Below are 14,022 nucleotides of genomic sequence, written 5' to 3' on the forward strand. Positions count from 1 at the left end.
GCGACAGTGGAAAGGAACCAAAACTCCATCAGGTGACAGAATGCTGAAAAAAACCTTGGGAGAAACCAGGCTCAGTCGGGGGACCAGTCCTCCTCTGGCCAACGAACGAACAGTGTATGATTATGATTCAGGCAGCATTACAGGTCAGAAGTCAGCTTGGATCAGAACATTCAGAATATTTATCCAGTTCCACCTGGTTGAAGATCAGAGTCATCACACCGGTATGGAGACGGGTTTGTTGAGGATCAAGTGCCGATGGCTGTTGTGTCGATGAGGTCTTCACAGGGGAGAGTCTAGTTGACACAATCTCTGCTGACACTTCAGGGATGCGTTGTGGTTTTGCCCGGATCCGGCTGACTACGATAACCTCGGGATAAACAGAGATACTAATATAAGATGCCATTCTTCTTATGATGTAACAAATACATTGGGTGTTATAGGAAGTGTTCCTGGTTCGGGCTGACCTAATTTATGCAGCCTAACAATCATTTAACTGATATTGAAATTGATAATGTGTATGCCAGGTTAAAGAGATGTGTTTTAGTCTATATTTCAACTGACAGAGTGTAACTGCTTCTTGAACAATGCTAAGAAGACTATTCCAAAGTTTAGGTGCTAAATAGGAAAAAGATATACCACCTGCAGTTGATTTTTATATTCTAGATATTATCGACTGGCCAGTATTTTGAGATCGCAATAGACGTGAAGGACTATAATGCTTTAAGAGTTCGCTCAAGTATTGGGGAGCTAAACCATTTTGTGCTTTGTAAGTAATCAGTAAGATATTAAAATGTATACAATGTTTAATAGGAAGCCAATGCACTGTTAACAGAACCGGGCTAATATGGTCATACTTCCTGGTTCTAGTAAGAACTTTAGCTTCTGCGTTTTGGACCAGCTGGAGTTTGTTTATTAAGTGTGCAGGGCAACCACACAGTAAGAGCATTACAATAATCTAGCCTTGAGGTCATGAACGTATGAAATAACTGATGCATTTGTCATTGAGAGCATATGTCGTAATTTAGATATATTTTTAAGATGGAAGAATGCTGTTTTACAGATGCTAGAAATGTGGCTTTCAAATGAAAGATTGGTATCAAAGAGCACACCCAGGTTCCTAACCGACAACGAAGACTTGACAGAGCAGCCATCAATTGCTAGAGAGTATTCTAGGTTTAAGATGTGCAGAGGTTTTTTGCCCAATAATTAGAAACTCTGTTTTTTCAGAATTAAGTAGTAGGAAATTACTATAATTTTTTATATCAACTATGCATTCCATCAATTTTGTGAATTGGTAAGTTTCGTCAGGGCGCAAAGAAATATAGAGCTGAGTATCATCAGCATAACAGCGAAAACTAATGCCATGCTTCCTAATGATATCTCCCAAGAATAGCATGTACAGGGAGAAAATCAACGGTCCTAGTACTGAGCCTTGTGGTACACCATACTGAACTTGTGATCGATATGACATCTTTTCATTTACTGCTACAAACTGATAACGGTCAGATAAAGTATGATTTAAACCATGTTAATGCAATTCCACTAATGTCAACATAATTTTCGAGTCTATTCAAAAGAATGTTGTGGTCGATGGTATCAAATACAGAACTAAGATCGAGTAACACTAATAGAGAGATACAACCACGATCGGATGATAAGAGCAAATCCTTTGTGACTCTAATGAGAGCTGTCTCGGTACTATGATACGGTCTAAATCCTGATAGGAAATCCTCACAGATACCATTTCTTTCTAAAAAGAAACATAGTTGTGAAGATACTGCCTTTTCTAGTATTCTTGACAGAAAGGGTAGATTTGAGATCGGCCTGTAATTGACTAATAATTGACTGTAATTGTTGATATGCAAGTACAGTAAACAAGAAGTTTTGAGTGACTTACAGTTTATAGACAATATTGTCAGTTAAGGATGGAATACACTACAGAACATATGAACAGATTTTAAAACACTAGAATAGAAAATATCTTGGTGAAAATGAAATGCTTCCCAAAAACATTATTTAAAGTCATACAAGGATAGAAGAGGTACAGCTCTATCATTCGGTGCTATTTAAAATGTACACATTCAATTTTAGAGGAGACAGATATTTGGCATTATTATTTGCTTTTCAAACCTGTTCAGATATTCAGTTTAAAACAAAGTCAAATATAGACCAATATTCCCAATAAGATTAGTTTTGTGCCTCACACATTCGTAGCTTCCTTACAAGTAATCCTTCCTTACAAATAATCAAGAGACAGGTGTTTGAGACAGCAAAACAGATTTTTGACAAGTCATCAACAGACAGATGGTTTGAGCTGTGAAATATAAAGAGAACCAAATTAAAGTTCAAGAAGAACATAAAACAGGAAAGTAATAAATGGCACCAGGGTCGAGCCGGAGGAGGTTAGGGGGGCACCAAGGCAATAAAATCTAAATGAGAAACGTGAGACACAGGCTATTATTTTTGTTTCATACAATCTTTTCATTACAGGAATGGCCATCGCTAAGGAGCTTTCCTTGAAAAGGTAATCAAGAAATGTGTTCCCATGAAACAGAGAGATGTGAGCCTTGTAAAGCACAGCGTGTGCTTGGATCTCTATAAAGACCTCAAATGTGTCAGAATATTCAAAAAGCCTCTTTGCAACAACAAGCATGTAGACATCCACGGGAGACATGTTAAAAGCTTTAACCTTTTTGTGGTATTATAGAGAATATTACAGATAATAAGGCCCAATTATGTCAAATAATCATTGATGGACCTTTTTATGGCCTATTAAAGGGAAGGGTTCACATTTCTAGAAAAGAGCTAGCTTGAAAGATCATATAAAGATATTTGTCCATATCTTCTTGTACTAAAGCATTAAACTAAGAGCCAGAATAATGATGTGAAATAATGATGTGAAACTACCAGTGATTTTGTCGGTGATGTGTTCTCACCTGGACCTAAAAACACTGCTGAACTCCCGCATAGTGAATATAGCTAATTGGGATCCTTGTGAAACTTGATGATTTTCACAGAAATGCAAATTATCCTTTACCTTTTTCAGAGCTAAAAGTACTCCTGCTCCTGTAATGGGTCTTACATTATATTTCAAAATCAACATATCTAGAATATTCCTTTTTATATGATACTGGCTTAGAAACTGGAGATCATAAGCAGAAACATGAGGGGAATTTGCCTGTTGCTATTGTAAATCGTGTGCATTAATCAATTATTTGAGTATAATTGTGCAGTTTAAATTTCAATCACATTTTGCCAAATAAAAAAAAAATTCTCGAAACCATCACCCAATTTCTCAAAACCTTAAATACAAAACCAAATCTTCAAACTACATTCAGAAAACATCTGACTCTTCTGGCAAAAAAATAATTAAATAAATTAATTGTCTCAAAACCATTTTATTTGTGCCCAATAATGCTTTCACATCTTACATCCAGTCAAAATATAAACTCTACAGATCATTCATTAGACACACAGAGCGATGTGTGTTTTAGTGAGAGAGAATGTGTTAAAAGTTTAGCAAAAAGAGTGAATAAGATTTGCAAATGGTGTCTAACTTACTGACCTTGTTAAAGGTTTTACAGAAAGAGTGATTTATTCAACAAATTGGTTTAGGCTATTGAGAATTTGGTTTAGAGAATAGGGTTTAGTGTTTTAGCAATTCAGAAAAACTGTAATACAAAGTGAAGGTTTGTGGGTTTAATCAGACTGCATTATATTATTATATTATATTATATTATATTATATTATATTATATTATATTATATTATATTATATTATATTATATTATATTATATTATATTATATTATATTATATTATATTATATTATATTATATTATATTATATTATATTATATTATATTATATTATATTATATTATATTATATTATATTATATTATATTATATTATATTGGAATACCAGACTCAGACAGGATTATAGTCAAACCCAAACAGGTATTTATTGAACAGATGGAATGCACAAATGAAGGAGGTGAGTAATGGCGAATTCAGAGTTATTGATGACTGATGAATAGTAAATGAAGTCCTTTCCTTTTACAAGGTAGCTTGGGATGAGACGTTGATTGGTGAGAGGAGCAGACTGGAGAGCACACACTTGGATGGTTGGAACAGGTGAATAGTGGAGCGGGGAGAATTGGGAGAACTCTGGAGGAAGATCTCAGGAGTATAACTGGGCATCCAGGAGAGTAGTCAGTAATCCACATTGGAAACCAGAAGATGAGTGACTGAGAAGTGTGTGCTCTTATAGAATTCTGGTGAGAGTGAGCACTGGGTGCGTGTGAAGCAGGAGCCTGTGACACAGTGACAATTATATTATAATTAATTGTATAAATAATCATTTTCACAGCATTAAAGTAAATCATATTGGCTTATTTTATTATCAATTTTATTTTATATTACATATAATTCCAAGTAAAATATTAATTAACGTACTAGGCTTCAAAATATCTTCTTTTGTGTTCAGCAGAAGAAAGAAATTCATATTTGGAACAACTTGATGTAAGGAGTAAATTAAGACAGAATTTTCATTTTTGGGTAAAAAATATCCCTTTAACTCAATTCGCTTGCAATCACATTGTTCTCTACATGGCACAAGCTGATTGGTTCCTGTTCCCATCTGCAGCCAGTGAGCTTGCTGCTTAACATTCAAGAGGCCCTCCACCTTCCCCAGCTCCACCTAGAACTGTCATGATAGAACTGTAATAAAGTATACAAAGATCGTCAAATGTCTTTAAGGAAAAATTAAGGTTTGGGGTTTATTCAGATCACATTTTATTATGTAATAGTATATTGTAGTCAGGATATACCAGACTACAGAGAGTTAGTTCAACCCAAACAGGTATTTATTGACAGACGACATGTACATTTAAGCAGGTGAGTAATGAATCAGTCAGAGTAAGGAGCAGATGAATACTGAAAGACAGAGTCTCTCAGAGAGAGAGAACACACCTCTTTTCAGAGTATGGCGATTAGACAGGTGAGTAGAATGTTCCAAACAATAGCTTACAGGAGATTGTTGGAGTATCACAAGGAGATCGCTGGAGTTTCACAAGGAGATGTATCACAGCTAAGTAGAGCGGGTAAGTAGTGCATAATCCGTATTGGAGAACAGGGGCAAATTCCAAACAGCATTTTTACACCATTGAAGGGCACTTTGGAAAGGGGTTGCCATTTGTAGAGGCGTTCCAAACGAAAGTGAACAACAGAATCCCTTCTTCTGCTTTATGCGTTTAATGCTTAAATTATAAAGTTAAGAACAGATATAAAGCATATTATAAAAACTTATAAGATAAAACAATAATAAGATATTCCTGTTGTCAATGCCTAACTTTGTTGTGGTAACATTCCATGTGAAGCTAATGAGGGCATTTTCATTGCTCTCTTCGCCAAGTGCGTTCCAAACAGTTTCATTATGTGCTCTTATCCTTTGTGCAGATTGGACTGCTGATGGGGAACAGGTGCGGGTGATGGCCGAGTAAGTGCAGGTGAGGGACAGGAGGGATGCTGGGAAATGTAGTTTCTGTATAAATATACATTTTCACAGCATTAAAGTAAATAATGGGTCTATTTTATTATAATTTGAATTTATATTATATCATAGGTATATATTATATCAAAATCCGAATTAAAATTCTTTATATGACAATCATCAGCACAAAATTCATGATCGTGACAGGCCTAAAGGGGAATGATGAAGACAATCTAAAACAGAGTATTTCATTAACAAAATGTAAAGACTAGCTCTGTTGAGTTCTCTAATGTTCAGCGACACAGTATCGTCCATCACCTCAGCAGTGCCATATTTCTGCAGGGAACAGATACCGGAGTGAAAATAGGCCTCCCTCCCATTTGTCACCGGTGTTTGGGTAATGAACGAGGTGGATTGGGCGTGCTTGCTAATTATATATAGGACAAAGAGCCAGCGAAAGCCTTGAGTCAAGGTCTCAGCTCTACTGCGGCAAGAGCTCTGGCTGATGAGGAAAATGCACTGAAGTCTTAAATTTGTCGTGGAGTAAAAAAAGAAATGTATGAAGATGCTCATTATCATCAGGAATGCAATCATCCAGAGGCGAGTCATGCTGAAATGACATGTGTAGCCATTCTTTAGCTGCTGTAATGAGCTCATTTGGCAAGTCTTCACTGTATTTCTGCAGATTTCTCTGTGGCATAAAAATGGCTAAGATGTATATTATATTAGATGTATATATATATATAGCAAAAAAATAGAAGTTTATTATATGTTGAGATCATTTCTGGTAATTTAAAGGCTTCTTTTGTCTTGATATTCATTCACTTTATTGATTTTCGAGGCCTGTTGACAGCAATGACCAAGGTAAGAGACAGCACAGTAACGCAGGAAAATGGATGAATACTAGAGTCCCTTTTATTACAGGAAACACGCTGCTGAAGAAGATTAGGAGGCACCACTCATGGTACTGAGGTCTTACAACAGGTGAAGGTGATGTGTATTCCAGCGAACGAGAAGGAACTGGGGGTGCGAGAACATGGTGGAAGCGTGACTCGTTGGCAGACTCACATTTCCATATTTTATTTTGTGGACACTCTTTTGGCATTTCCCCTAAACTCCATCAGACTTATTTCTTGCTTTTCATATGTTTGAACTATACCATGTCCAAAGCAAGAGCAATGTCCAGTAAGATATTCTTCTTTTTTACACTTGTTCCTCTCTCGGTTTGGTTAGAGCGAATGATTGTCCTATGCTTGGAGCGGAGCTTTAATTAAATTGCTCCCCGAGGCATGATGGAGCTGGAATCTAGTTTCAGGGGTGACTACACTACAGGAGCTGTGAGACTCCCAGCTCTTATGCAATGGCTAGCTTATACACAGCAAGCCTTGTAGACATTTTGCCCTAATCCACATGACACAAAAAGAAAAAAGCAACTACAACTTGTTTCCCTTTATGTTTGTTCCTTAATAATTAGTTCTTCACGACAATCCCTGTTAGGGAATTACTTTTAGGCTTGTAGGCTGATGGTGGTAAACAGGAGCTGTTTTATCAGTTCCTCAACTGCAGTTCTTTATTAGTGGTGCTTCTTTGTTGTAACTTATAAGTAAAGTGACATCAAATGCACCGATTTATGACTCTGAGCCAGAACATGCAGACCACGGAGACGTTTTCTGTCCAATTGCAAGTATTTTAAAGTGTTTATAATTTAGGTCAGACTCAACTTACTTGCCTAACCTGAGAATAATAAAAAATAAGGTAAATAATCTGAAATACACACCGTAAAATAATAGATTATCACTTAAAAGGGGGGGTCAGATAATTTTTCTGATATTGTGAAAAAATATAATTACAGTTACAATACAAGTCAACTCCTATTTTCACTGTAGGAACATTTTAATGTAAAGCGATTTCAGACACCCCTATTGAGGACTGTACCATTTTTAACCACCGTGGCTAGAAGCAACGGAGATAGAGAACGACTTCAACTTCCCAAGCAAGTGTCAGCGCTGAATGACAAAACGCTACTTTCATAAAGTATCATTCTTTTCAACATTCCTTATTTGTATATTCAAAAATATTTAAAATAATCTAATTATAGTTATAATTTTTCAATGTAAATTATTTAATTTTATTGGTAACAGCCTAGTGTCTAATTATTTTAATTGAATATATTTATCAAATTTAAGAATTTGAAATGAAAGATGGAGCATACATTTAATAAAATTAGGGGAAAATGCCCTTTATAAAGGTACAAAAAATTATTCTGAGTGTTTTCAAACAGTGATGTAATGAAACATTGACAATTTAAGCTTGAAGAGACCCCCGGACCCCCCTAGAGGTACCAACCTACACCAACAAAAAAATGTGGGAAACACATTAGGCTATATGATGATCTAAAAAAAAATACAAATTTAATTATCTTATTATTAAAATACATTATTATGATTTTACCACCTCCGCCTCATTTTGAGCCAGGGAAAACCCTGAAATAGGCAATAGGCTTCTTGTAAAGGTATTACTTTTACTAGTAATTAGAATGGTATTTCAGTGCACTTAACTTCTAACTTTTGGGAGTTGATCAAAACAGTTTTCTTTTGGATATATAATAACAATGAGATATTCTGTAGCCTACTGATTATCAGTTTGATTATCAGTTTGTCGCATGTTTAGACCTTGTATGTGTGTTGCACAACACATGTTGCACTTGGCGATCACGGTGGGGATTGATATGGTAGTGGACCATGATGGTCATAGAAGAAGTGAAGGGGCAGTACCCCCCAATTATGGTGGGGTAATTCGCACTCTGGATGGGGGTATGGTACGACTGTTTGATTGACGAACTTACTGTCCAATGATTCTAGGTGGTCTTGGAAATGAAAAAGTTTTTCGAGTCCTGCCCGTTCCACAGATGATTAAATTGCTTAATTTTCATTTCAGTGCTTCTAACTCAGTGGCTGTAAGTGGGTTAGGAATAGGATTTCAAGTGATTTTGAAAAAATGGACAAAAAAGAGAATCACATACCCCACCTTTAATAAAATTAACTTGAACTATACTTTTTTTGTAAGGGTTAGCAGTTCTCTCAGACCTGCTCATCAGACATTAACTGACATTTGAAATTTTACAGCTGATGACACTTTATTATTTTGCTCAAAGCAAACTTTATCTATCTATGACTCCAAGAAAAAGTGACACATTTCTTGTAGCTTGAAATGTCCCCATGATGAAACGTGATGTTATCCGAGTGTTTCTTTGAACCGTTGCCCATTCTCCAGCAAGTCTCAGTCTGCCAGCGTGTTCCTCATTAAAATTTGATTGGAGGCGCTTTGGTCTTTGACTTCAGTAAGAGCTGAGCTGATTGATATTGTGGAAAAAAGGTATTAGTGTGATTAGAACTCCACCACTTAATAGCCTCCATCATTTAAATTGGCACTCATGCAGAAATATGTTTAACTTCTGTCACATTAAGGTTAATGACAATTAATTTAAGCTAAGAAATCTGATTAAAATATCAGTTACATCAGTAAAAAATACCATGTCATTATTCTTAGATGTGTGAAATCTGTGTTTATACTACCAAAACTTAAAAAAAAAAAAAAAAAAAAAAAAACTAATCGAACAATCTCAGTAATACTTTCTGAGAATCTCGGAAATAAGCAATAAATTTAGATATGCAGAAAGTCTGAGTGGCACATCACAAATTAGAATTGATTCTCTTAGACAATGAGATTAAATGGGCAGCAAATTAATAGATTTTACTTCTTTCTTAGATGTTTCTCATGAGACAAAGATTTAATTAATCTCATCTCAATTTCATAAGAGAAAGGGAGAAACTCCATTAAGCCTCCTGAGCTATGAAAGAGCGACCTCAGAGCAATTACATTTTGCTCTGGGAAGACTCCCTTCTAGCAGAAGCATAATATGTAGGGATGTCCCGATCCGATCACGTGATCGGAAATCGGGCCCGATCGCGTGTTTTCAGACTCGATCGGAATCGGACGTTACCTCCCGATCAGGACTCGGATATATATGTATTTATATTCTCATTATTTTTTAACACCTCTATTATGCGGTGACACAGAGTTACGGCGGTTTCACACTGCACGCGTTATTAGAGTGTAAGCAGCGCAGGAGCAGTGGGTATGGTGAGCAGGAGCAGGACACGCGCGTTTTGCTTTCATACTGGCAGCGTTGTCACGCGCGGCTGAACCGCGGGTTGTGTACAGACAGAGTCTATAATGGATAAGTTGGCATTGCTTTTTTTCGTTTTCAAATACATTTCAGAGAAAAGACTTGTCAAGAAGCTTATTTTATTAATAATTTCATTTAATATAACTTTTGGTTCATCTTTGTTTTTATTGTTATGGCAACAAGTTTGTTTTTGGACATTTGTTTTCTTTTTAAATTGCTGTTGGTCATTTGATTGACTGTTTAAAACACAATAGATATCATCAATGCACTTTTTGGATAAAACTGCGGTGTATTTTGGCCATGATCAATGCATTGCCACTTTAATTCAGCAAAAGCGGCGCAGCAAAAATAGACTCGGCGTCGAAACGATCACGGCACTCCTGCTCTGCTCCTGACGCGCTGCCGCGCCACCTCTGCGTGCGGTGTGAATGCTCTAAAGCCTGGTTTAATCTGTTAACATGGGCGGCGAACAAAATATGCGCTGCACGCTCTGCTAACAGTGCAGTGTGAAACCGGCGTAAGAGTTAGGAGTGCAGTTCCTAAAAGCACATTACTGGCTTTGCAAACACTGTGGCACTTTTATTTTTTATTTTTTTACATGCCTACCGGATATTTTAAGTTGAGGTGCTATTTGTTTATATATTAGACTTTTTTTAATATTTACTGTTGCACTAAAGTCCAAAAGTGAAGAATTTATTTATTACTTGATTGTTCAAGCTACCTCACAGAAGTGCTCTGTTTGTTAACAGAGTTGTTGAATGTTAAAATAAGGTGAATTAAATAAAAAATAAGGAACATCCTGGATCTGTTTTTTTCGCTCTTCTTTATTCTTTTTTTTTTTTGCATTATAGAAGTATCGGATCGGGACTCGGTATCGGCAGATACTTAAAATCAAATGACTCGGACTCGGACTCGAGGGCAAAAAAACCTGATCGGGACATCCCTAATAATATGGCATATTTACAATACATATTTCTCATAAACCCTGCATGTGGTCATCATTGCCAGCATCTGTATATGGATTCACTCTCCTACCAGCTGCAGGTAAAAGCTCAGGCCGTTTATCAACTATGAACAGACCACCAGCAGCACTGAACCCAAAGGCTTTGGCTCCGAGAGTCTATATTTCAACCTGCTTATCGTTTCTCCATTTGGCTCATGTTGTTCTACCTTTAAATGGGAAAACAAAAAATGCTTTTTATCTCAGGCTGAAGTCAATGAAAAGATATAAAAACTTTAATGGGGAGGAACTCGTTTATTGTAAACATTCTGCAGGCGAATGCGATTGTACAGCGTCTGCTACACGGTATCTTTGAAGCAATCTGTTGCAGGAGGCAGAGAGTAGTAGTTAATTGGGTTGTGGCAGAGAAAAAGACAGCTGATGTTATTCAAGTCCCCTGTAAGGGAAACCTTGAATCAAAGCATTATTTTTTTCAGAAACTCGCCTTCTAAAAGTCAATGTTTTCTTCGCCTGCTCAACAACACTGATGTTACTTATGTGCAGCTATTTGTTAGTATTAAGATTCATTGTTAATGATCTATTATGGCCAAATTCAAATAAGAGTGTCCACAATGAAGAAAACACTTGGTTGGTTTCATATAGTTTTGAGAATAGTTTTAGGTTTATAGTTTTTTTGGGGGGGTGAAAACATCAAATACAATGTAATAGCATGTTTGTAATGGCATATATATGCCACTCTCTCTATATATATTACCAGCAGATGCTGTATTATCTCCTGCAGAACATCATGAATTATTAATAAATATCATTTTTGTGGAGTTGCACCACAATGACATTTTACAGCTTGAACTAACCTTGCCTTGTCATGAAAAGGTCAAGTTATTCTTATATATCAAGTTAATCTTTTTTGTCTGCATGTTGGTTGCACCACATGACTTTTATGTGGTGGACAAACATTTTCAAATGTCAATAAGCGGTCAAGAAGCTTATTTTTTTAATGATGCTTTTTTTTTTCTTCATTATGATATCGAGGCAGTTGTATCACCCTGACAATTTTTACTTTAGGCCACCCAAAATATCTAAAATAATTGTAATTAAAAGTCCTTTTATTGAAGAGTTTTTCCATAATTTTCTTTGAATAAGTTAATAGACCCACTGTCAGAAAAAAAAAAAAAAAAAATCACATCATGTGATTGTGTCAGGAAGGGATGAGGCGATGGATCAAGGAGGCAGAGTAACGAGTTATGGGCTTTTATTGAAATAATAATAAATAAAAAACACTCAGTAAGGGAAAAACATGGCAGATGGGAAGAATAAATAGGGAAGGAAATCAGGAGGTAAACAAGGGAGAGAAGGTGGGGCAAATAAACCAATAGGTAATCAGAAGAGCGGGGTTAACCGGAGTGTGTGGCACATAGAAACAAACAAAACAAAGCCATGACATGAACATGTCCAAACCCGAACAAATTCGAACACCATGGTCTGCACGTACAACACACACAGACGTAAGAGCGTACAGCTCGAGCGAACTCAGAACTGCATGCCCACACAAAGACAAGACAATAGGAGTGTCAGGACTCTGTCACCAAACTAAAGGTACAATTACACGACAACGATGTACTAAAAACGGAAACGTTTTTCTTTTGCATTTTTGCCGTACAGACGACAACGTTGTCAAAACGATCCCCGTTCACAAGGATCCGCGAAAACGTTTAAAAATGCTGTATTCTGCTGCCAGGCCAGTAGTTGGCGATGTCACTTTGTAAAGAAACACTACGGACTACACACATTTTTTAACAAATTCACGGTTTTGACAATAACGGTATCATTCAAAAACGTGCACTTTGAAACACGTTTTCAACGGCCAAAACGCAAAAAAAAGCTTTCAGTTTAAAACAGTGTCATGTTAACGGCCCCTCAGAATAAACCAGACCAAAGTGACAGAACCCTGACTTGACCCATTAATTAAAGAGTTTCAGAATGCAATGTTAATATGCACATTTCATAGGACACCCAAACACAAAAGTCACATTTTTAATTTAGTCATTTATTATAAACAGCCAGACAGCAAGTACAAAAATGAGTGAGACAATCACATTGCTTAAAAAGCCAACATTTTGTCAATGCGTAACATTTTTTTTCTTTAAAAAAACAAACATTGCAGCGTAACAGACAATGATGAGGAGAGGAAAAGAAAAAAGCAGCATACATAGTATAAGACGTTAAAGAAGACAATGTGATAATATTAAACAACACGGAAAAATCAGCTTCCACAACAGCAAACAATTTTAACTCCATAACAAGAGTGTGATGGACCACTGATTTCCCCACTGTAATTGGTAGGGAAAATAATGTATTATTTTCCAAAAATATAATTACAGCCTCATAATAATATGTGCTGCTGAAAAGGGCTTAAATTAAACCTAAGATGGTTTCTGATCTTAGCTGGCATTTGGTCTCTCAGTCTGATCTAACAAATGCCAATACAAAACCAGAAAACTATAGCTTAGCAGTTTTTTTTTTCTTTTCTTTTTTTTTCAGTAGGGTTAACAACAATATGGATTTAAAACTTAGAAAACAATTATTTTATAATGCAACAAAGGGAAGCAGAACAGCTGATACTCCACGGGTGTTTCCTTACACCTAGTTTTTCCTACAGTCATTGTAATTCCACAGAACAGCAGTGAAACTGTGGCTTTGAGCACGAGCAGAGCCTAGATGGGAGCACAGTACACATGGCAATGCCATCTGTTCAATGAAGGGCATCAGCACATTCCAGGAGAAATTATTTTGCAGGAAAATGTGCATTTGATTAAAAAAAAAAAGAAAAAAAAAAAGTTATCTGACCTGCTTCAACAAAGTTTCAGATGAACTACAGAATGTCGAGTGAATATCATTGGCATAGAGGTGCTCACTGGCATTTATCCTTACAGTCCTTACAGGATTTGTAGAGTTACAGCACATATAAAGAGTGTGAAAATGACAGATATGTTGAAATGAGGAGATATGCAAGCTGGGGTTGATGGGGTATTAAAGCTCAATTCCCCTCACTGTCCCATGGTTCATTTAGATTTTAATGAGGAATGTAACCATTGTCCATAATCACTTCCACTTCTCAAATGGAACCTCGTCTGGAAACAACAGAGCAGGAAACCATCAATTCTGCAAAGGCTTCATTAATACATGTCACTAATAACTAATAATCTGTGCTCTGTCATTTTCCAACATGGACTGTCTTGTGCTCACCAAGGCTGCATTTATTTAATCAAGAATATAGTAAAAACAGTAATATTGTGAAATATTATTACAGTTTAAAATAACTGTTTACTATTTTAATACATTTTAAAATGTCATTTATTCCTGTGATCAAAGCTGAATTTTCA

At 36.2% G+C, this 14,022-nt stretch overlaps 1 protein-coding gene across 2 annotated transcripts in view; it reads right to left on the minus strand.

Annotated features, from left to right (window-relative positions):
• Nucleotides 1-230: 230 nt before the first annotated feature.
• st6galnac3 (ST6 (alpha-N-acetyl-neuraminyl-2,3-beta-galactosyl-1,3)-N-acetylgalactosaminide alpha-2,6-sialyltransferase 3) overlaps nt 231-14,022 on the minus strand; it is a 94,848-nt gene continuing 81,056 nt past the window's right edge. Inside the window, exon 5 of one of the 2 annotated variants that reach the window (XM_084120176.1) lies at nt 231-367. In XM_084120176.1, coding sequence (XP_083976302.1) covers nt 358-367 — 10 coding nt within the window. In that variant the 3' untranslated portion in view covers nt 231-357. Of the gene's footprint in view, nt 368-3,936; nt 4,312-14,022 lie in introns of those variants that run through there. The other variant, XM_084120175.1, reaches the window with a different exon arrangement.

Source organism: Abramis brama, assembly GCF_963993115.1.
Source record: "Abramis brama genome assembly, chromosome: 7".
In the NCBI taxonomy this organism is placed as follows: domain Eukaryota; kingdom Metazoa; phylum Chordata; class Actinopteri; order Cypriniformes; family Leuciscidae; genus Abramis; species Abramis brama.